This window comes from Martes martes (assembly GCF_963455335.1).
Source record: "Martes martes genome assembly, chromosome: 9".
Lineage (NCBI taxonomy): Eukaryota > Metazoa > Chordata > Mammalia > Carnivora > Mustelidae > Martes > Martes martes.
Genome location: NC_137896.1, coordinates 85,963,224 through 85,986,630, shown reverse-complemented (window position 1 = coordinate 85,986,630; position 23,407 = coordinate 85,963,224). Strand labels below are relative to the sequence as shown.

General features: G+C 43.3%; 1 protein-coding gene across 1 annotated transcript in view; it reads left to right on the top strand.

The window, feature by feature from the left end:
* AAK1 (AP2 associated kinase 1) overlaps nt 1-23,407 on the top strand; it is a 158,905-nt gene that overhangs the window by 107,506 nt on the left and 27,992 nt on the right. Inside the window, exons 6-13 of the mRNA XM_080813302.1 lie at nt 2,765-2,886; nt 4,320-4,401; nt 4,906-5,038; nt 8,486-8,589; nt 10,777-10,856; nt 14,907-15,061; nt 15,993-16,369; nt 19,501-19,782. Of these exons, the coding sequence (XP_080669428.1) occupies nt 2,765-2,886; nt 4,320-4,401; nt 4,906-5,038; nt 8,486-8,589; nt 10,777-10,856; nt 14,907-15,061; nt 15,993-16,369; nt 19,501-19,782 (1,335 nt within the window). The remainder of the gene's footprint in view (nt 1-2,764; nt 2,887-4,319; nt 4,402-4,905; nt 5,039-8,485; nt 8,590-10,776; nt 10,857-14,906; nt 15,062-15,992; nt 16,370-19,500; nt 19,783-23,407) is intronic.

The window sequence follows — 23,407 nt, the reverse complement described above, 5'->3', positions numbered from 1 at the left end:
GCCTCATAGAATGGCTATGATTTGACAAATGGAGCAGTTGAATAAAAGGACAAAGCAGGCGATGCAGGGAATGCTTAAGAGACACTGAGCAAAGCAGGCTGGCTAGTAATTAGTCACCTGTTTCCTTATCGACTAGATTCCTATTATGGAGCATTTCTGAACGTAAGGGACTAAGGCAGCCCTGTCCTTAAGCATGTCTCCAGTACATTGAACATACCACCCACCACGGTTGGAGGGTATTATGGCTGGGGACCCTAAGAAACGCTCTGCTTCTAACTTGCTTCCTGCCCCTGCAGAAAAGTAATTAATTACCTTTCTCTAGAATTAAATTGCCTAAGTTTACTTCCCAGCTTCATCACTGTGAGCCTCACCCTCTGCATCTGTAAAACAGGGATATTATTATATTATTATGAGGATAATCCCATGTGAGGTGCTGAGCACAGTAATACTCAGTAAAAGCTCAGTAAGTGGTAGCCGATCTGTCTATAACCTCGGAATTAGATTGCAAGTGTTAGTATTGCTTTGTTGGAATAATTTTAGATTCCTAAAGTGAGTATATGTTCAGGATACCTTGACTGTGTCACTTTGTATAAATAAGTTAAACTGATGAGCTTTATAAAAAGCTATAGATGATAGAAATATTTGCTTGCCTCAGCCTTGTCTCTGGGGACCAAGAGCATATCCACGAGAACTGGTGGCCATAGTTCACCCTGCCTGTGTGGCTAAAAATCCCGAGGTCAAGATTCTAGATTAAAGTGATTATAGGTTAATAGTGCCCCAGGTGCACAAGAGTATCCTCTCAGGAAGAAAAAGAGATTTTAAACCTAGGCCTCCAAGGCTTCCCACAGATGAATTCCAAGGAACGTGTGTTAACAGCAACAATAACAAAACCCCTGATAACAACACATGCTGGAGACTCGTAGGAGTAAAAAACAATAAACAAAAGAATCAGTTTGCAGCAAAGGCTTTAGGTAGTAGATTTAGCTGATACAGAATGTACAGTGAACATTTTTGTAATATATAATGTAATTTTCAGAAGAACTAAAGCAAGTATAGAAACAAGTGTGGGAACAAGAGACTTTCACGATTGACCAGATTTTTTTTTTTTTTTTTTTTTTCCTAAAGAAAGAGTAGTAGTAGTATGGCCTGGGCATTTGGTGGCTTTCTGTCTCGCTTCTGACAGACGGACACACACACAAACACGGTGTTAAGTGTGTTTCTATTTTTTAGCTTATTCCATTCAACCAGCATTTTTATAGCAAGCACTATGTTAGGCCCTGGTAGAGAAGACTATAAACAGGATTAAGAGATGGTTCTTGTCTTGGGGCGCCTGGGTGGCTCAGTGGGTTGAGCCTCTGCCTTTGGCTCAGGTCATGATCTCAGGGTCCTGGGATCAAGCCCCGCATCAGGCTCTCTGCTCGGCAGGGAGCCTGCTTCCTCCTCTCTCTCTCTGCCTGTCTCTCTGTCTACTTGTGATCTCTGTCTGTCAAATAAATAAATAAAATCTTTAAAAAAAAAAGAGAAAGAGAGATGGTGCTTGTCTTGAAGGAGCTTGTAGTCTACTCTTGCCTTTGTTTTCTAAAGGTGGTCAGTCTTTGGAAAGCTGATAACAAAAGACAATGGAGACTACCAGACTTGCTGGCCCAACAAGATGTTTTGGCTGCCATTTTACTGCCCACGTGAGCCAGGTCTGTCCTCCAGCACACCAGTCAGCTCAGTTCACCTATACCAACAGTTACTCACTACATCTTGAGTACAGAAGCGCCCACCATCTTGGAGTTATTCTTTCATTGGCATAGTCCTTTGATACCAGAGATTTCTGGAGGTTCTGATATTTGTAAGCTCCCTTCTACTTGGAACTGCTAACTCACTGTCCAAATAATTCATCTATAAAAAGATAATACTTTAATAGGAAAACTGCACATTTGCCCACAGGCCTTTAATCACTTTGAGAAGTATCTAAAATATAGCAAATATTTATTATTCCAGAAATCCTAACGTAGTGTGGTAAAGAAATTGATATATGCGTGTATAAGGCCCAGTGAAATAATTGACATCAGGAAGAACGAAGTGCTAAAGGACCGTGGGGAAGGAGTGACATTTGTCTCAGTGGGTCCTTGAGGAAGGCTTCAAACATGAGGTGCCATTTGAACTGGATTTGGAAAGATGAATGGGATATTGATAGTTGGGTAAGAAGGTGGGATCACAGAGAACATTCTAGCCTGAAAGAAGAACATGAGGAAAGATACACAGGCTTGAAAGTATTAGGACTAGGGGCGCCTGGGTGGCTCAGTGGGTTAAGCCTCTGCCTTCGGCTCAGGTCATGATCTCAGGGTCCTGGGATCAAGCCCCACATCGGGCTCTCTGCTCAGCAGGGAGCCTGCTTCCCCCTGTTTCTCTGCCTACTTGTGCTCTGTCTCTCTGTCAGATAAATAAATAAATTCTCTTAAAAAAAAAAAAGAAATTATTAGGACTATTTCTGCAGAGGTGAGAAATGGGGCTGGAAATCTAGGAAAATGGGACTTTTGCTTCCGCATTGTGGAATTCCTCAGTTTGCCTCCTCTATTCTCATTTCACCCTGTTACTACGGTTTGCTCTTTTGTTCACTTGGGATGACCCCTCTCAAGATACTTGGAGGGGAATAACTTTCCTGTGCATATTAATAGTATTATCAGCTGTGAAATATTTATATGACTCTGAACCAGATTTTTATATGCATCACTAAATAATATTTTGGAATGGGTGGTTGGGAAATGTTTTTCAGGTTGAAAATATCCTCTTGCACGACCGAGGCCACTACGTCCTGTGTGACTTTGGAAGCGCCACTAACAAATTTCAGAATCCACAAACTGAAGGAGTCAATGCAGTAGAAGATGAGATTAAGAAGTAAGCTTTTCCTCCTTTCTTGGAGTTTTGTCCATGACCAGATCTGTACCCGTACTTTGAGCTTATGAATGAAAAGGTCAGGGTGGGAAGACCATGGTGCTGGTCATGTTGCCCCTTATCTCAGGGCATCATGTTGGCAGTTGGGGCATTTGATTATAAGTGGAGAATGTGGAAGGGGTCCATAAGCATTTATCAGTAGAGTAAAATGAAGGAATCATATAGTACTTTATCAGTGGCCCAGTGATCACTGTATATATATTTTTTGACTTATGTCACATAGTCCTTAAAAAGTTGCATGGTACACAAACTGTAGAAGGACTGTGATGTTTTCAAGTGGAATCACAACAGCTGGGACATTATCAGTCAGTTGGATGTACTTTCCAATGAAGCCTGCATTGCTGTGTACTCCTTCTTGCTCATAAGGAGCCCACCAGTCTAGTGGAGTTAATGGTAAGTAGGGCTATGAAGTCTCTACAGATACAGAATCACTGACTTGGATGACAAAAAGCATCTTTAGATTTCTGGCTCTAGTAAGAACCTGAACCATCTTCCCCTTCTTGTCCAGAGTGTTAGGTTTTTCACAGGCAACAACACTCACTAACACCGATAATAAACCAGCAGTCTCGTCTGCACACCTCTGTCCTGATCCTCAATCTCCTTTCCTGCTTCACCCCCGGCAGCCAAGCTGGGGCGGGAAGACTTTGGTCTGGTGGACACCTGAACCATGGTGGCCTCTGGGCTTTGGAGACTTGAGCAGCATAGTCATGTGCTTGGTAACATCAAGACACTCACTTTGAAGTTGAGCTTATACTGTCTTTACTTGAGCCAGAGATAAGAGGAAGACTGTTGCTTCATCCCTCTTCCAGCAGCAGAGACCAGCCACCTCCCACCCCGTTCTGCCCTTCTCCAGTGTCTCAGCCTGTATGACATGTCTGAGTTGAGCCAAATCTAAGGGAATTGCTGTTTTTAAAAACAAATCAGAGAATACAGTATAAATACACTATCAGACAACAAGGATTTGCAGGAGATTTTATCATTGGAGGACCCAAGAAGAGTTGCTTTTAGTGTTTATTGAAGTGCCTCAGTGTCTGGGTCTCCTCGTGCTCTCAGATAGAAGGACTGCTTCTAGAGGGCAATGGGGGCGGGCCAAGGACAGCTTTTCATTTTCTCTGCACTGGTATTTCATGCTCTCTTCTGCGGATTGCTCCCAGGGAACTAGACTTTTTAAATTTAATGTATATGTTTTTAAAAAGTTATTTCTGGGTGTGGTGCATAAACAATGAATGTTGGAACACTGAAAAGAAAATAAAATAAAATGGAAAAAAATACTTAAAAATGCAAAAAAATAAAAAAATAAAAAGTTATTTCTGCTACCCCTGGTTTTTAATTATAGCATTGACATATTTAACAAAAAACAAATCTCTTGATTTTAGATACACAACGCTGTCCTATCGAGCACCAGAAATGGTCAACCTGTACAGTGGCAAAATCATCACTACGAAGGCAGACATTTGGGTAGGTGTCAGCTAACCTATCCGCAGCTCAGATACCAGCAGTCTTGACCATAAACCCCCAAGTTTAATGCAGACAGTGCCATAGCGAGAGTGGCCACTGTACCATGTCACTGTCTACCTGACCCTCAGGGTTATTCTTCACTCCAGGTGACCAGCCACTGCCTCGTGAATCATGTCAAAGGAAATGACTTTAGAGTTCTGTGAAAATTATTCAGGTGACCTGCCCATTATTTAGGTGGTTTTCATATATGCATTACTAATTCTTAAGAGCAAAATAGCTGAAATGCTTGTTCCTTATTGGAACACAGTTTGGTAATGATGGTCAAAATAATGTACGTCGACAGCTAAATAGTGGTGTTGAGTTCTAAATTCAAGTTTCTGATAGGTTAATAGTACAGAATGTTTGTATCTGCTTGTAAATGTGGACGAGGCCAGTATCTCTCAGTAGACCCATCGGCAGTTATGGTAAATAAACCACTTGTAGCAATCCGCTTTATTTTTTTAGGCTCTTGGATGTTTGTTGTATAAATTATGCTACTTCACTTTGCCATTTGGAGAGAGTCAGGTGGCAATTTGTGATGGAAACTTCACAATTCCTGATAACTCTCGATATTCCCAAGACATGCACTGCCTAATTAGTAAGTATTTCAAGTTTCTCGTTTCATGTGTTTACCTCTAATCTCCAGGAATGAACTGGGGGGCAGAGGAACTGGATCGCAGGAGGGATGGGTTGGATGCAAAGATAAGTCATCTGGTAATGGTTGGTCACTCAAAGATGACATAAAACAGCGTTAGTTAGAGTCATAGGTCTTTTAACCAGAAATCTAAGCTCTTTTGCACTTGAGCAGAAATCCCAACTGTGCTCTGAGCGGCACAGAACTGCTCTGTTCTCTTGCAGTCAGTATGAAAGAGTCCAGCTGACTCCTATCAAGTGATAAGAAATTCATCTTTGCAAAACTGGAAGCAACTCAAATTGAAATGATTGCCATGCGTTGGCTGGAGTGAATACATAATTAAGACTGTATAACTCTGTGGAACAAGATTTTTTTTTCTCTCTTTAGGTTAATCACTGGATTTTGATAACAAGCATTTAAACTTGGTGCTTGGTTTAAAGTGTTTTTTTTAGATGCCCCACTCTTCTGCATCATCCTAGCAAGCATATGTGCCAGTTCATTAACCAGATGGTAGAACAAGTAATCTTTGCACAAGCCCTTGTACTTAAATGTGAAACAGAGATAGTTTATCATCGTTTCACATTGGTCAGGGGATTTAGCATCTAAATTTTAACCATGATAGGTTATAAGTCCTGGGATGGTTTGGGTCCCCATTTGGGTCCCGGGTGGGGTTGCATTGAAAAAAATAGAGGGAGATATGGTAGAGCATCTGACAGTTGTTGAGGGCCTCCTCGTACCTTATTTAATTCTTAAAATCTCATATAGTAAATGTAATTATCCCCATTATACAAACAAGGAAGCCAAAGCTGAGAAAGTATAGGTAACTTACCCAGGGTAACGTAGTTACAGCTGTTAGACAACTACCCATTCCACGGGGCCAACTTCATCAATCCTCTTCTTCTGTTTATGAAACAAAAAGTGTGCTGGGGGGGATAATTTAAAGAGACAGTGTGTGGCATTTAATGGTTGTTGGATGGTTTTCAGAGGTAAAGCAGGAGAGTAGTCCCTCCTTATCCTTGGATTTGCTTTCTGCGGTTTTAGCTACCTACCGCTAACCACACTGGGAAGCAGACAATCCTACTTCCGATATATAGTCAGTAGTAGCCTAACCTTATGTCACCATGCCTGTGTCATTCCCTCACGACATCTAATCACACAGGCATTTATGCTTTCACGTCATTACAAGAAGGGTGAGTACAGTGTGATGAGACGTTTTGAGAGGGAGAGACCACATTCCCCTAACTTTTATTGTAGCATATAGTTATAATTACTCTATTTTATTATTATTGTTAGTTGATCTCATACTGTACCTAATTTATAAATTGAGCTTTATCATACGTATGTATGTATAGGAGAAAACAGTATCTCTCGGAGTTAGTACTACAGTTTCAGGCTCCTACTGGGGGTCTCGGAACTTGTCCCTCTTCCCTCCCCCACCCCGGATAAGGAGGGACTACTGTATATCTATTCTAGAACTGTAGCTACCTAAGTGACATTGGAAGGATATATAGGAAATGGCCAGATCTGATGCTAGAATGGTAGGATTTTGGAGGACTACATTTCTTAACATTTATACAGCCATTCATATTAGGAAAAATAACTCTTCATGAGTGTCTGTAACACTGACATCTTTCCCAAACTCTGACCTATTTCTTTACAAACTGCTTGAAGTTTCCACAGTCACCCTAAAGTCTCGGGTCTAAAATTAAATTTATTGTCCTTGCCCAATTACTCCCGATACATAGTTCCCCTCTTTTTTCAGTTTCTATCAGTGGTGTCACCATTCAAGCTGGGATAATGGAAACTTAAGGTTTTCTTTGGACTTGGCTCTCAAGAGAGTACAGTCAGGCGTTTTCTAAGCAGCGCTCATTCTTGGGAGTCTCTCCTATCGCCATCACATTCTCTCTGTTCTCATCACTGTCACCACAGTATATACACACTGGGCCAGCACGTGCCTGTAGCGGGGAGTGGCCACTAGCCTATCTCCTCAGTCAGTCAGTCCAGCACCGCCTCACCCTGAGATTGGTCTTACACAGTGCCCCCCTAGCAGGTCCCCATAGTAAACTTCCTGGTTTGCCCGTGGTCCCACAGGAGGGCCCAGCTTCTTAGCATGGCATTTAAGACCCTTCATACTCTGGTTCCACTCCACCCAGCTAGCCTTATTTCCCTGTGTTCTCTGACAAAGAAATTTCTCTGTGTCCCGCTGGCATCTACATTTCCTCAACAACAGGGCCTTCCCTTGCCTTTCACCCAAGTGCATTTTTGCCCAAACTATTCCTTCACCAAGAATATCTTTATTTCCTCTTTCCCGCAACTGACTAAATTCTTTCCTGCTTTCAAGCCCAAATCCTGCTCTTTCTTTCTTTTTTTTTACTTTATTTGAGAAAGAGAGAGAGAGTGAGTGTACACGAGCTGGGGACTAGGGTTGGGCAGAGGGAGACGGAAAGAGAATCTCAAGCAGAGCCCCGGCTGAGCCAGGAGCTGGACGCGGGGCTCAGTCTCACAACCCTGAGATCATGACCTGAGGCAAAATCAAGAGTTGAACTCAACCAGCTGAGCCACCCAGGCGCCCCCAAACTCTGCTTCTTCTGCAAGGCCTTCACAAGACTGCAGCCTCATCAGCCTTAGTGTTCAGACCATTCATTTGGTTCCTTAAACAGTAAGGCCTTGCGTTGTTGTTTGTATGTATGCATGTGTCTGTTTGTGTGTCTTCACAAAGATGTTTTTCCTGGGGATTTTTCCAGCTCCAGAAAGGGTGGAAGCTTAAAGGATCTGGAAATAAACAAATGTTCTATAGAATATGTAAAAGTAGAGATACATTTATCATTTTGTAATTTCTTTTAGAACGGAAACTAGCTAATATCTCCAACAAAGGAATAATAAGTCAGTTTTTTAAAATTTGAGTTTTGAGGGGTGTTTGGTGGCTCAGGTGGTGGACATGTGCCTCCTGATCCTCAGGGTCACAAGTTCTAGCTCCATGTTGGGGGTAGAGATTACTAAAAAAAAAAAAGAAAGAAAGTGAAAAAAAAGTTTTGATTATAAATATCAAGGACAGTCATTTGTTTAGCAAGATAAGGAAGCCAGAAGCTCATAACTTCCTAGGTACCAGAATATGAAGGTGGTAACTTTAATAATGAGAGCTTGCTTGAGTCTCTGTTGTCCAAGCCACAGAATGTGAACTTCAAGTATCTTTGTTTCAGTTCAGAAACTGTTACTTTCTTGTACATATTAAAAGTTTTAGGGAAGTTAGAACTTCAATTTCTGAGAGGGGAGGAAAAGAGCTAATTACACTGTTTGACTTTTATGAGAAATAAAAATGAAAAAAAAATTGGTAACAGAGAAATTATGTTTCCTAGCTAATATAATAAGTATTAGGGTATTATTAAATATGTTCACATATGTTTGTCTTAGGGTATATGTTGGAACCAGACCCTGATAAAAGGCCGGATATTTACCAGGTGTCCTACTTCTCATTTAAACTACTCAAGAAAGAATGCCCAATTCCTAATGTACAGGTATGTGAAAGGTGCTTTTTAGGGGGACGTAAATATTATCAAATTGTCATTTAAAATTCCTGGGTCGTGAACCAGCTTTTAATGAATATAGATGTCCCTTGTTTTGTGTGGTAGGGGGCATGCAAGCAAAGCTAACTATGAAGCAATTACTATAAAGAGAATCCAGTTTTTCCATAGAATTTAATTATTAAACTAAGGCAGTTACACCAAAAAAAAAAAAAAAAAAAAAAAAAAAATCCCTAGGGATTGAGTTGAGTACTTTGGGTGAAGATTGACCAACCTACTGTCCTGTTAACTCCCACATTTCACTACGAGCTATGTGCCTGTTGTGTTTCCCTAGCAGTGGTAAGGCAGGGTGCCTTCCTGGGGCGGGCCTCTGAATTTGCTCCCATACCTACTGGAACATAAGCCTCTTGACCCTTTTCTCCCTTTCTGCAGCAGAGCTTTCTTGATTCTGCTTCTATTCTCCACCATCTATAACTCACCCTCCTTTCCTGCTACCCTCCTCACACACATCAGGCCATAGGAATGTTTTCTACATTTAGTAATCCTAAGCTCTGCACTCAACAGTTTTCGGAGTACAGTGCTTACAAACCCCATTTTTTACAGTCTTAGCATATTTTCCTGTGTGATCCAGCTCCCTTAAATATTTTACTAATGTATGCCATAATAGATAAGTTCTAATCTGAAAATGTCTTCCCAGTTTTCCCAATCGTGAGCTTTCCCAATCGTGAACATCAATTGTGATGTCACTGTTGGAGCTTAAAGGTACTGATAAATAACACTCCTCTTTCACTCCCACTTTTGGAATCAGATATGAGAATCATTCAGATGGAACTCAGAGTGTTGACTGTATTACTAATAAGATTGAATCAGAGGGGGCGCCTGGGTTGCTCAGTGGGTTAAGGCTCTGCCTTCAGCTCAGGTCATGATCCCAGGGTCCTGGGATTGAGCCCCGCATCAGGCTCTCTGCTCAGCAGGGAGCCTGCCTCCCCCTCTCTGCCTGCCTCTCTGCGTACTTGTGATCTCTGTCTGTCAAATAAATTAAAAAAAAAAAAAAAAAAGATTGAATCAGAGAACGTAGCTTGACCAGTCAGGCTCCCCAACATTAGATCCACATGACAGAGCAGGGAGCGCCTGATTTTCTAGGGACAGCCTCTCAAAGGAGGAAGGGCACAGGTGAGCCAGGTGAGCTCACTTTTTTCTCCCAGTCCTATCAAATAAGTTACGCTTCTCCTTTGGGAGAGGAATGCTTGGCGAGAGGAAGAGAAGCAAGGAGAGATAGCCTAGCAGAAATTCTCCCCGCCTAGAAACATGAAGGAAAGGAAGGTCCCTCCTAAAAGCCTAACCATTTACTATTACTAGTATTCCATTTGTCAGCTTTCCAGATTAAAATGAGGAATCTTGTACAGAGCCTAACATTACCTTTTTTTTCTTTTGCTGCCCCACTTTCCCATTCATTAAGTTAAATAACCTGAAGTATAATTAGAAGCATTCAGATTGGTAACTGGTTTTTTAAAAGTCAGCTTCATGAGTCTCAAGCCATTTGGTACTCTCTCAGCAGTGCTAAGCAGTTGTCTTGTGGTTGGGGACGGGAGTGCTCCCTCCAGAGTTGGACCCTGTATCAGGTGGCCGGTGCACAATCCAGGGAGTAGGAGTTCTGCTGGCCTTGTGGGTCAACGGGTGCCTCCAGTGCCGCAACCATTTCAAATGGTTCGTGGCTCTGGTTTTCTCCCAGCATTCAAGACAGAAGACGGAATGAATCCCAGCTGGATGTGCTGCTAGTCAGCACTGACTTCTGTAAGGTCTAGCTCAGCTTAAATAGTATGGGTTTACTATTTACTGATATAACTATCAGGTTACAGGCATCTCTTTCCCATTCCATTCTCAACACCACCTCCAAGCTGTGTGGTAGTAAACGAAGGGTCCAGAAGGTTGGGAGCGGTGGAGGAGGAGCGCACCTGACTCAAGCTGCTCTGTCCTCTTCTCTGATATGGTGCCTCCCTGAAGGGGGCTGACACTGGTGGGATCTACCCTTGGTTGACTTCACTTCCCTCTACTTGACATTGGGGCCTGGAAGCCACTCCAGGAGATCCCGGACACGTATTTCTGTTGGCCTAGTCATGCTGGTATTCATTTACAAAGAAATCTGCAATGTCCTTTTGTGGTTTCCTTTCAATTCTGTAGAACTCTCCCATTCCTGCAAAGCTTCCTGAGCCAGTGAAAGCCAGTGAGGCAGCTGCAAAAAAGACCCAGCCAAAGGCCAGGTAAGAACTGCCCGAGTGTGCACAGGTCCCGTGCCAGTGGCCACAGTGGCAGGGGAAGGCGCCTGGTGATCGGTTTGCTCCCGTGGCCGGCGAGCGAGCTCTGTCTCTTCCTGGGAGTGCTAGGAGGAATATAAGGAAACTCAACCATCTACATTTGAAAGAGAATCAAGAACTCCACAGCTGTTTCTTTTGCTTGGGGGCAAGCACAGGAGCATTCAAAGAGGAGGCAACAGCTGATTTAAAATATTGCCAAAAAGAATATCCTAAACAGAGGTCCTGGCCTTCATGTAGCCCGGTTCTCCACCCTAGTCCTTCACCTCCCTTTCCTCCTTACTTTCTGTGGCCCTGACCACCTCAAAAGAGTGCGGGTCAAGGCACGGACTCGGTGAACAGCAGAAGAGCTTGTGGATCTTAGCTAATCACATTCCAGGTAACATGGGGTCTTCCAAGAAGCAGGTGCCAAGAGAGGACTGAAGAAGCTAAGATTTTATTTGGCCAGGAGGGAGAACAGGGAGGCAGCCAGGGAAGGCCGGAAGAACCGTCAGATGTAAGTCTGACTCGGAGAGAGGAAGGAAGGGTAGGTAGACGTGACCTAGAAACTACCAGACAATTTAAGGAAGGTTCACCAAAGGTGTCAGGGAATCCTCAAGCCAAAGGCAGCCACCAGAGGAGCCCGTATGTCCCAGGAACAGGCCTACTTTAATACCCCTGTGTCTGGGGTCAAAGGCTGGGAACAGACCGTGGGAAGCATAGCCTCAGAGTGAGCATGGCAGTGGATTTCAGTAGCACAGCAGCTAGGGGCACGTAGTTTTTGGACCCCTTCCAAGCCGCAGGTCTGCGGGGCATGGCCTCTTGGTCTCCGTGCTTCCAAATGGCAGATTCCGAGGGTAGTCGAAGAGATGTGTATACTTCTTTTTTCTGCCGTGTTCCTGTGGCAAGCAAACATGAGTCACAGACTGTCAACACAGTACCCTAGATGGGAATATGTGAATTTTAATAGAACGGTAAAATAATTTTACACATTTTATGTTTTGTACATTTTAAATTTTATACATTTTAAAACATTCTTAAATGTTTATGGAATAAATGGAAACACTGATGTGGCTCCAAAAGTTAAGAAGACTTATTTTTCAGAAATCCAGCGAACAATATTAATAACTGTTATTTTCAATAATAATTTACAATAATCAATAACAATGTTACATTGTAGTCTGTTCCTTACTGAAGTTGGCCGTGCTCACCTCTGGAAATTGCTTTTGGGGCTGAGCTCATTAGCTGAGTATTCGGGTTTATGCCCGTATTGCTCTAGACCCAAATATGGAAGGTACTGAAGCTAAGCAAGTATCCAGCCCCACAAAGCCCTGCATTTATAACAATGACAATGACCGGTACCACTCTGAGTGGTGCTGTGTTGTGTCAAATGAAGAAAAACATACCTGTATCATAAGGCACTTGTGAACATCAGTGACCGTGAAACTGTTAGTTTGTATGGATCCAGAATGCTCAAGTATACACAGGCCTTACAGCCCGGAGATTTGGGCCTAAGGTGTCCTATCTATAATTTACATTGATTTCATTTGCATTACCATATTTGCTCCCCAGTCCCAAGAGGTTAAGTTTTTCTTTCTGATTCTGTTTTTAAAGTAACCACTCTTCATTAAGGCATCGTGTATAGCAGATACCGTACAAGGCTCTTTATATAAATAAGATGACTTTATTTTCCTTGAAGTAGATTTATGAACCATTATTGTTCTCATTTTACAGATGAGGAAACAGATTCAGAATTATAAGTGGCCCAAGGTAATCAATCAATATGTGGTTAGTAAAAAAAAGCCCAGAATTCCAGCATCCATACTGGGTCCATACTCTGTTCTGTGCATTGAATGATTTGCCCACAAGCACATAGATGGGACAACTTAGAGCCAGATCTCCTGCTTCAAGATATTTTTTCAGAGCACATTGAGGGCCATCCAAACTAACATTTTGAGCACTCTGCAGTTTATAAAAATGGTTTCATGGTCGTTGATGCATTTGATGTTCACATCTGCTTCATGATGTATTATTTTCTCCATCTCCTACAGAAGGGACCCAAAGCAAGAAGAGGTCAAATGGCATACCTATTACCACACAGTTAGTCAGGAAGCAAGCTCAAATATAGTTTTCTCTGACTCCAAATCCCTTTATCTCTAAGATGATACCCTTAAGAGAAATCCATCCAGGGGCTCCTGGGTGGCTCAGTTGGTTGAGTGTCCAGCTCTTGATTTTGGCTCAGGTCATGATCTCAGGGTCATGGGATCGAGCCCTGTGTTGGGCTCCATACTCAGCACAGAGTCTGCTTGAGATTCTTTCTCTCTGCCCTTCACTCTCTTTCACTCTCTCTCTCTCAAATAAATAAATCTTTAAAAAAAGAGAGAGAGAGAAATCTACCCAGTGTGGAGATTCTTAATTAACATTTGGTTTCTATAGACGTCTGTTGGACTTTCTCACTGTTGGCTGTATTTTTCTTATGCCTTTCTTCTCCAGCATCTGTCCTGTTTTCCTTTCTACCTTCCTTCCCCAGGTTATAGCCTCCCCAAATATGATAGCTTTTATATTATAAGTTCTCTACCCCACACAAGAGCATCTCTCTAGCAGGATTGCAAAGGAAAGCCCCAGGGTCCTCAGTGGACATCCCTTGGAGATATGTCATGGGGAAGGCACATGGTACCTGCTGCTTTTGCTTCCTATCTTACATTTCATGGAGACTGTACCAGACATTTTTGGGAATAGTCATGAAGCTCATTTATTTTGGCCATAGCTTCAGTTATACTCCCCAATGTGTATTTTCAAAAGACCACTACTCTGTTCTGAGTTAGATGGCAGCCAGCTGCCTGAACTGCTCTAAATGAACAGAAGTTATCACCTGAATTTTTACACTATCACAAGGAATAAGACCACCCAGCAGTCCTCCCGATGTTAATTTGAATTAGATTTGGCTGTGACATCCAAAATGACTGTGGCTCATATAAGATAGACTGGAGGTAAGTAGTCCGTGGTTGGTTTGGCAGTTCTGCCCCACACCCAGGCTTCTTCAAGCTTATCACTCTATCTTCCCTATGATTGTAGCTATGACCTCACAGACCAAGACAGTAACTTCCCTGTTCCAAGCAACAGATGAAGGAATAGCCAAAGAAGAGAGACAAATGGCATACCCTAGCTGTTTCTTAAGGCTTCTGGAAAACTGCCATGTGATAATTTGCTTTCCCATGTAAGGCCAGAACTTAGACACATAGCCACACCTGATTATAAGAGAGGCTGGACAATGTGATTTTTACTCTGGGTGAAGTCTAGCTAAATTTTTAAATTGGAATATATTTTGTATATAACATTGTATAAATTTAAGGTGTCCAATAGCTAAAAATTTAACTAAAAATAGTTAAAATTAAAAATTAATAAATTTAAGGTGTACAGTAGTTAAAAATTCTTCCCCTGGGAAGAAGGGGTACATGTTTATTGAGGAAATAGATCCCTGTCATAGTCCCCAAATCCTTTATCTTGAATTATTTACTCATTCCTTCTAGTTGCCTTATTGGAGTCACTCATTTACATGCTTTTTTTAATTATAGAGAGACCATTTTGATAACTAGTTCTAATCAAGTTTGAGTTCCCTCTATATCTGAAAAACACCTGTTTCAAACCCCTTCCCATTATCACCCAAAGTATATTCCGGGAAATCCTAGGAATTACTAGGTCGAAGGATCCCAGGTTCATGTATAGGGCTCTCTTCAAAGTTCTCCTTGCACATGGACCTGTGAAAAGTTTTGCTGGAAAGAAATCTGCTCGATGTATTTTGATTCATGTGTTAAACTTCTTTCCCACCAACCCTTGTTTCATAACATCGAATAACACATAACATCCTCTGGAATATCCTTTGAAAATGTGCATTAAGCCGATCTAGAAGGTTTAGAAGAGTGTGGAGGGGAAAGCCAATCCATCAAGTGCTCTGTCTGTTCCTCTCCCACTCTCCCCACGTTAATGTGAATCTGTGTCCCCCCCTGCTTCCTTTTCTAGACTGACAGATCCCATTCCCACAACAGAGACTTCAATTGCACCCCGGCAGAGGCCTAAGGCTGGGCAGACTCAGCCAAACCCAGGGATCCTTCCTATCCAGCCAGCCCTGACACCTCGAAAGAGGGCCACGGTTCAGCCCCCACCCCAGGCTGCAGGTCAGTAACTCAGTTTGAAATTTGGTATACCTCTTGGTTATCCTGGACAGTAACTGAAGTCTCGGGAAGACTACTTTTGCTTCAGAAATGGAATCCAGAGGCATGTGAGGAATAATGGTTTGCCTTGAGGAACATGGGGTGAGCACGCATTAAAATTATATGGCACATGGCTGGCAAAAGGGGAGTCCTCTCACTGAATTCTGCGGGGGACCTCCAAGACCACTGAAACCTGATACCTCTATTTTTTCTAGTCTTGGCCCTGATTTTCTGGCTTGGTCCATTCATCCCATGCTTTCATGTTTATTTCTTCTCTTGGCCTTGAAAGAAACAAGACTCTCTTCTTTTTTGACACAGAGGCGTTGTTTCTTTAATGCTCTGTCTACTTAGAGTATCTGTTTCCACTCCATGTTTTGGTATTCTGGTTCTAATGAGATGATTTAGTTTAGAGGACTTGAATTATCCAGTAACGGAGCTTAGTCATCACTTCCCCTACCAGGAAGCTGCTTTTGGTGAATTTGGTGGTTATCTACTCATAGGCAGGCATCTAGACTAGGTATGTGTAACTTACATGTAAAATATCGAAGAAGGCTTTTGTCCCGAAGCTTAAGTGCAAAGATTGTATTTGAATACAGTAGCATCAAAGGCCAGTTGAATATGTACTTGGGTGGTGACTAAAGGAGTAATTGACAGATGGTGTGGTGAATAAGGGAAGGCTTTCTGAAGGAGGCAAGCATTGAACCTTGTCCCTGAACCTTGTTTTGAAAAACACTAAGCACGTAGTTTAGCAAGAAGATGCAAAGACGGAGGCACATGGCTCTTGGGATTATCTGTCTACTTATCACCCCCCTCTCTATTTCTTTGCCAAGAGAAAGCAAACCATTTTTGTCTGGAAGAGTTTGGAGCCCTTATATGGAGTTTATTCTCATTACAGGATCCAGCAATCAGCCTGGCCTTTTAGCCAGTGTTCCCCAACCAAAAACCCAGCCCCCACCCAGCCAGCCTCTACCACAGTCTCAGCCCAAGCAGCCGCAGGCTCCACCCACCCCACAGCAGGCACCGCCCACCCCAGCCCAGGCTCTGCCCACTCCGGCCCAGGCCACGCCCCAGCACCAGCAGCAACTCTTCCTCAAGCAGCAGCCGCAGCAGCAGCCGCAGCAGCAGCAGCAACCGCAGCCACCGCAGCAGCAGCAGCCGCCACAGCAGCAGCCACCTCCCCAGCAGCAGCCGCCACCTCCCCAGCAGCCCGCGGGCACGTTTTACCACCAGCAGCAGCAGCAGCAGCAACAGCAGCAAGCCCAGGCTCAACAGGTAAAGCGTTCAGTCTGACCCTTGCTTGACCCAACTGAGGCGGCACTGTGGACAGGCCCAGGAGGCGTAGGCATCTTTCTTGAGAAGCACCAGAAGACGGGAGCCACTAGACATCGCATCATTGCTTCTTCCAGAACGAAATACCAGAAAGCTTTGCATAGCAGATGCATCATGGGGCCACTCACACCCCTTTCTTGGGCCATGGGGAATTCTTCAGCTGATGGAGGAGCCTCACCAAGGGAGCTGTTTTAAGGGGCTCCTTTTCTCTTCTCTCTAGCTCTCTTTTTTTTCCCTAACACAATTGCACCATTACCATACTAAAAATAATAATTTCTTCTTATTATAAAATACCCAGTAATGTTTAACTCTTCCTGATGTCTTCTAATTTCACTTGGCTTATTCGAATCAGATTCCAAACAAGGCCCACATGTTATGTTTAGATGCAAATCTTTTTTCTTCCATTATCTTTTCATAGTTTTTCTACATTTTTTACTATGAGCAAAATTCATTTTATAATGATTGACGTATCTTTTAAGTCCCCTTTTATTCATAGTGCCCTCTCCCTTTTTTTTCCCCTTTGCCTTTTAATTTTTTGAAGAAACTGGGTCAGTTGTCCTGTAGAATTTTCCACCTTCTCGATTTGGCTGATTGTGTCCCTGCGGCCATATAATATGTTCTTCCATGCCCTGTGTAAACTGGTGATTTTTTGAGGCTTGCTCAAAATTTGGTTCAGTTGCATAGTTCTTTGTTCTTCCAGTTGCATCTCTTCAGGAGGTGTATAGGGTCTGGTTGTCGCTCTCTTTTATCCATATTAAAATCAGTCCGTGAGTTTGGTATTGTCTGTCTGATCCATTCATTCAGCATCCCTGATCAGTTTAGCGGCAACTATGGATCATTTCCTCAGTCCATTCACTCATCAGGCATGGCAACATGGTGATATTCTAACATTCCCTCTTCACTTAGGGACTGGAATTTTTCTGAGTAGAATTTTTTTCAACTATTTGATGACTCTGACATACTGTTTATATGGAAAAGACAGAAAAAAATCGCTTGAATCTTTGCCTGTGTTTACTAGTTTTCAGAGTGGTTTTGTTTCTAGTGTCATCTAAAGGGGAACAGAGGTTTTTGATTTGTTTTGTTTTAGTGTCATGAATTCAGGGATTTAAACGTATTTATGTTTCCAGACGTTGCCGTTTTTAAAATTTTATTTTGATGCCTAAATTGCCCCAGCTTTGGCCAGTAGAAGTCTCTTCCGGCCAGTTCCTGTGTCCTTTGATGGTGACCCAGCCATCGTTAATGGTTTCCTTGCTGTTTATTGTAACAGGTCATTCCAGTCTCACTCTGCCCTTGACCAGGATACAGCCATCTCTCTGAAGGAGCTCCCTTTCCTTTTAAAAATGGTATTTAGAGACCACATTTTGATGCTAAGGATACTCCTTTGCTAATGGGTCCGTTATTGTTTTTAGGCCTTTTGAGTGGATACTTGGGAAATATATTGTGTTTCTTTTGTTTTGTTAACAGAATATACACAACGAATGCAAATTTATATTCCTAATTCAGAATTGTAATTATAGGATTTTTGCTTAACTCCTTGGATTTTATATTTGTATTTTTCTGATCTGAAGATCTTGATTCCTAACAACATTAACATAATCACTTAATTGCTTTATAATTTCAAGATAATAGTGCCAACACGAGTACTGGAAACAGTTTGAGATTCCTCTCTTTCTCTCTTTTTGAAGATTTTATTTATTTATTTATTTGAGAGAGAGTGAGAGAGAGAGTGCTTGCACAGGAGAGGAGAGAGGGTCAGAGGGAGAAGCAGACTCCCCGTTGAGCAGGGAGCCTGATGCTGGACTTGATCCTGGGATTCCAGGATCATGACCTGAGCTGAAGGCAGAGACTTAACCAACTGAGCCACCCAGGTGCCCCACTTTAAGATTTCTGTGTCCTTTTCATTCTTAAAATGTTTTGCTCATTATTTTCTGGAATCAATTTGATACACAGGTTTATTTGTTTCATTTTGCTTTTGATTTGTAGTTATTGCCAAATTTTGGGTTAATTTTGTTGTATGAAAATATAAAACATTTACAGAGTTTCAAAGTTACAGAATTCTTCTCTCTCCATCCCATAATATAGAGGGAGCCCTCATGCCTGTTTACAACTTGAGAGCATTCTATTTTAAGGACACATAGCATGGTTTATTCAATCAGTGTCCCCTGTTGATAAACATTTGGTCATTTCCAGCATTTTGCAGTTACAAATAGGCAGGTACTTGTTGACATCTGCTTCTTTGCTAACCCTTTAACTTTTGCCCCAGGAGGCAAACCTTATCCAATCCCCTAACTCTACAACTAAGTAACAGTGTTTGGGTTGCTCAAAGACAAGTTCTTGACTTTTGTTTATTAGTAGGCGCTTGTTTGGGGTGTGTGTGTGTGTGTGTGTGTGTGTGTGTGTCCCATAGCCCTTAGCAGTGTGGAATGGACAGATGGATAAGAAGTATCCCTATCCATTGGCAGTTTATAAGAGAATATAACTTGAAAGAATCGGTTATGGACACAAGATAAAATACCAGTAAGTGTGCTAGAGGGTACTGAACATTTTGAATGTTTAAAGATGGGACAGTTAGTAAGATAGAGCTACAGGGAAATAATTTTCAGCAGGGCTCGAACAGACTCTTTATAGCTGGCTTAGCATTTAGGTTATTTTCAGTGTCGTCCCTGCTTCATCCTGTTCATAGAGCAAAGCATTTTAATCTTGGCTGCTAACAAATCCCTTTACAAGCAGGATTACTTCTGGGATTGGGAGATCGTTTATTAGCTTCTCTTACACCCCAGCACGGGGAGTCACAAGATGCACAAAGGGATGCCCTCAGGCTTGCCAGAGAAACTCCCCAAAGCCAGGAGGTGGCCCAGCACCCTCGATGCAGCCTGGCAGTGTCAGGTGCTGTGGGGTTAATTTTAATGCCCTGAGGTCCCCCTCCTAAGTTGAGGCCAAGCTAAGAGACTTCTGCCTTCCCTTGCCTTTGGCTTCAGACTGGGCTCAGTTATTCCTGAGACGTTGGTCTTTTGTGGAATACCGTTCTGAGACACTCTGTTCCCCTCGTCCTTTTTGCCACTTCTCCTGCTCAGTTTCAGGCAGTACACGCAGCCGCCCAGCAACCAGCCATCACCCAGTTCCCGGTGGTGTCGCAAGGAAGCTCTCAGCCGCAGCTGATACAGAACTTCTACCAGCCGCAGCAGCAGCAGCAGCAGCAGCAGCAGCAGCAGCAGCTGGCCTCGAGCTTGCACCAACAACAGCTGCTGACTCAGCAGGCTGCCTTGCAGCAGAAGACCGCGGCGGCGGTGGCGGCAGCGGGACAGCAGCCCCAGGCGGCCCCCGCCGCAGCCCCGCAGGCGGCCGCGGAGCCGGTGGTAAGAGCCGGCCAGGCGGTAAGAGCCGGCCAGGGCTCGGAGTCCCGGAGCAGGAGAGTGCAGCGGGCGGCTGTCCAGAGGGAGGGCCGCCTGCATTAGGAAGAGGCGGCTGCCCCAGGCTTGTGGTTAAAATACTTGATTTTTGTTCTCTTGTTATGCCTGAGGTCGGGAGGAGGTATTCTGTAGAAGGTAAAAGGTTTAACAAAAACGATTCTAGGCTACTGATGAAGATGAACATTCTTATCACTCCAAAATTAGACTGGCAGAAAGAGCTGTTTGCTGTCTCTGTCGGTGCCCGTGTAGAGTAGTCAAGGACCCAGGTAGGATCAGAGTGAATCGCTTTCCCTTGAAGCGGGGGTTTGACCATTGTGGCCTCTCCAGTCTCTGGAGGTTTACGTGGCCTCCCCCCTGACGCCTGATAAGGCTTTACTTATTCTTGGTCTTTGGCAACATGACCTCATCTAAGTCTACCATGTAGTGGCCTTGAGGGGCCTCCTTGCTGGGACCATTTACCATGACCCAATCCTCCGGGCACCAGAGCACCTGAGTACTGCGGGAGCCGTCTTGTTGGTTCAGAAATTGGGCAGGTCCGCTTCTAGATACTGGCTCACTACAGCGTCAGAACTCCTTCCTCCTCTCCTGATTGATCTTTACAGCTTCAGCAACCTCAGGCACGATGTGTTTTGCCTCTACCAAGTGCTCTTAATTCTGTACTCACATATTTCTGAGTGATCGTGAAGAAAATATTCTAGTGATAGAAAAAGGCATCATACATATCCAGCCAATAGAGTATCACAGCTACTCTGTCATTCCCAGGGAAGTCCAGCTACTAGACAAATGAGGGAAAAGTAAGAAACCGTCTTTCTGAGAATTGATTTCTAGTAGAGTTTTGTCACCCATCTTAAACCGGAAAGCATTGCTGTAAATAGATTGTCTTCTTTGAGCCTCAGCTTAGTTTGTGTCAGTGTCTTTACACCTTCGTTTCTGAAACAACTCAGTCTTCCCTACAGGCCTGTGGTAGACAGCTACTTTCTGTATTTTTAATACAAACTGAAGTTCTTCTTGTTAATGGAGTTTTTAAAGAAATTATTATAGGGGTGCCTGGGTGGCTCAGTCATTAGGCATCTGCCTTCGGCTCAGGTCATGATCGCAGGGTTCTGGGATCGAGCCCCGCATCGGGCTCCCTGCTCAGTGGGAAGCCTGCTTCTCCCTCTCCCACTCCCCCTACTTGCGTTCCCTCTCTTGTTGTGTCTCTCTCTGTCAAATAAGTAAATAAAATCTAAAAACATAAAATTGTTATATGATGTAGGCAGTTGAGATTGTAATTATCTAGTTTATTCCCCTCATTTACAGGAACTGGAAACTAGACCCAGGCTAGAAAGGGATTACCCAAGACACACAGCCTGATAGCAGAGCTGAGGAAAGAACCAAAGAATCCTGATCTGTGTTTAAGGCTAATAATAACAAATGACCATCCAGGGGGACGAAGTGATCAACAGTAACTGACTACATTTCTTATGATGTTCCCCTTCACTGTCCCTCTCTCAGGAATGAATTATAAACCTTCTTGATGTTCCTTGGCTAAAAATATACCTTGAGCACTTTGCTCTGGGGTAGTTGGTTGAGGGGATAGAGAAAGAGCAGGAGCAGAACTTGCTTCTGCCAGGAGTCAGAGAACTTCCCAGATTTGACCCATCCCTTTCTCTGGTGACCCTTGTCCTGGCAAGGACAAGGAGTGAGCAAGTGAGTGGTTGTAAAGAATACACTGGGTGTGCCTGGGTGGCTCAGTCAGTTAAGTGTCTGCCTTCAGCTCAGGTCATGATCTCAGTGTCCTGGGATCGAGCCCCTCATCCAGCTCCCTGCTCGGCGGGAAGCCTGCTTCTCCCTCTCCCGCTTCTCCGGGTTGTATTCCCTCTCTTGCTGTCTCTCTCTCTCTCTCTGTCAAATAAATAAATAAAATCTTTAAAAAAAAAAAATACTCTGCAGCCATCCTAAAGCAGTAATCTACAAAAGGAAAATGGCAATATGCCATAATGTTTATTATAGACTTATTAGTAACAGCCAAAAGAATCAAAGTAACCTAATTATTCAAGAAGCCAACTGTGCAGCCATTACAAATCATGGTTATAGCATCTGTACAACAATGTAAAACAGTCATGAGATAATGTTGAAATTATGGGAGAAGTATGTACTTGAAAAGGGACTTAAATAGAAGATACCAAAAAGATAAAAACAGTTGTATTAGGATAGTGGGATGGAAGTCTGGGTGGGTTTTTTTTCCCCCTTTTGTGTATATTGTTGCATTCCTTGATCTGAGTGTACTCCTTTTATAATTACATATTTTTGTTGTTTAAAACAATCTCTAGCAAGATAGACATCTGAGTCTACTTTGATTCTCCCTCCACTATGCTTTGTCTGTTCCCCCCCTTCCCCTTCCTAATCCCATCTTTGGAGGAGACATAGATGGTGAAGAAAAGAGAGTCCTGAGCAGTAATCAGGAGATGTGGATTCTGTCCCCAGTTGACTCTATGACCTTGAGCGAGCCCTTAACCTCAGGGGGCCTTGGCCTCAGCTCCTCCGAAGTGAGGGAGTTGGAATCTGTGCTAAGGTCCTTTGTCTCTCATATTCTTAGATTTGAAATGGAAATAAAACTGTGTGCCTGATGGGGCTGTTGTGAGGAGTAGCTGAACGGATTGGAGTGGTTTTGTATTAGTAGATAGCTGTGGTAGCGTACAATGTCCTCAGGAAGTGTCTGTTCTTCAGTATGCTGCCTATGGGGATAGGGAAGAAGAAGGGAAATGTTCTCCAAGTAGTCTGGACTCTTCAAAATAAAGGAACTCAGCAGTGAAGTATATCCTTCTCAAAGCAATGACCGTCTTAGACTCGAGGAAATAAGCTAATCTTGTTCTGTCCATAAAGCCATGGTGGTCTCTGTGGGTACTGGTTCTAGGTTGGCTGTTGTAGGTACAGCCCTGGGCCACTGAAGGAAGTTGTGGAGCCGGAGCTCTGGTCCTCCCAGAGCAGACTGCTTCTCCCTCAGAGATGTGTCAGCTGCTTTTCCCTCTGACCTTAACCTGACTGATGTTAGAGGCTTGTTTTGTGTCATTCAGTTGGTGAGTGCTTGTGTACTCATACATGCATATAAACCTGCCTCAGTCAAATTCAGAGTCTGCATCAATACGGGGACAAAATCTCAGGCTGTCAGCATCCTGACCCAAGTAGCTGGCCACTCTGGTTTCCCTTTTCTCTCAGGATTACCTACGAAGGCACCGAATATGAGGGCTGAGCTGCAGCATGGAGGGACATCTTAAGTCTGAAACAAGGGACTGGAGGGAAGGGATGGTTCAGTACCTGAGTCCTTTAATATTCTGAATCATTTTATCTCTGGACTGACAGAATTAAAGCATTAGGTGGCCTTCTTAGTGCTATTTTTTGTTCATCTTCTTGACGTAGCACTTTGTAGATTGTGTCTGATGCTTGAGGTCTAACCACGTGGCCACAAGGATGTTCCTATTTGTTTTTCTGTGGTGACAGTTTGTTCTGCCTTCTGAAGAGTCCTTGTGTTACTAGATCAATTGTCATCAAGGGCTTTTCAATTTTTTTCTTATTTCTTACTATATTCTCT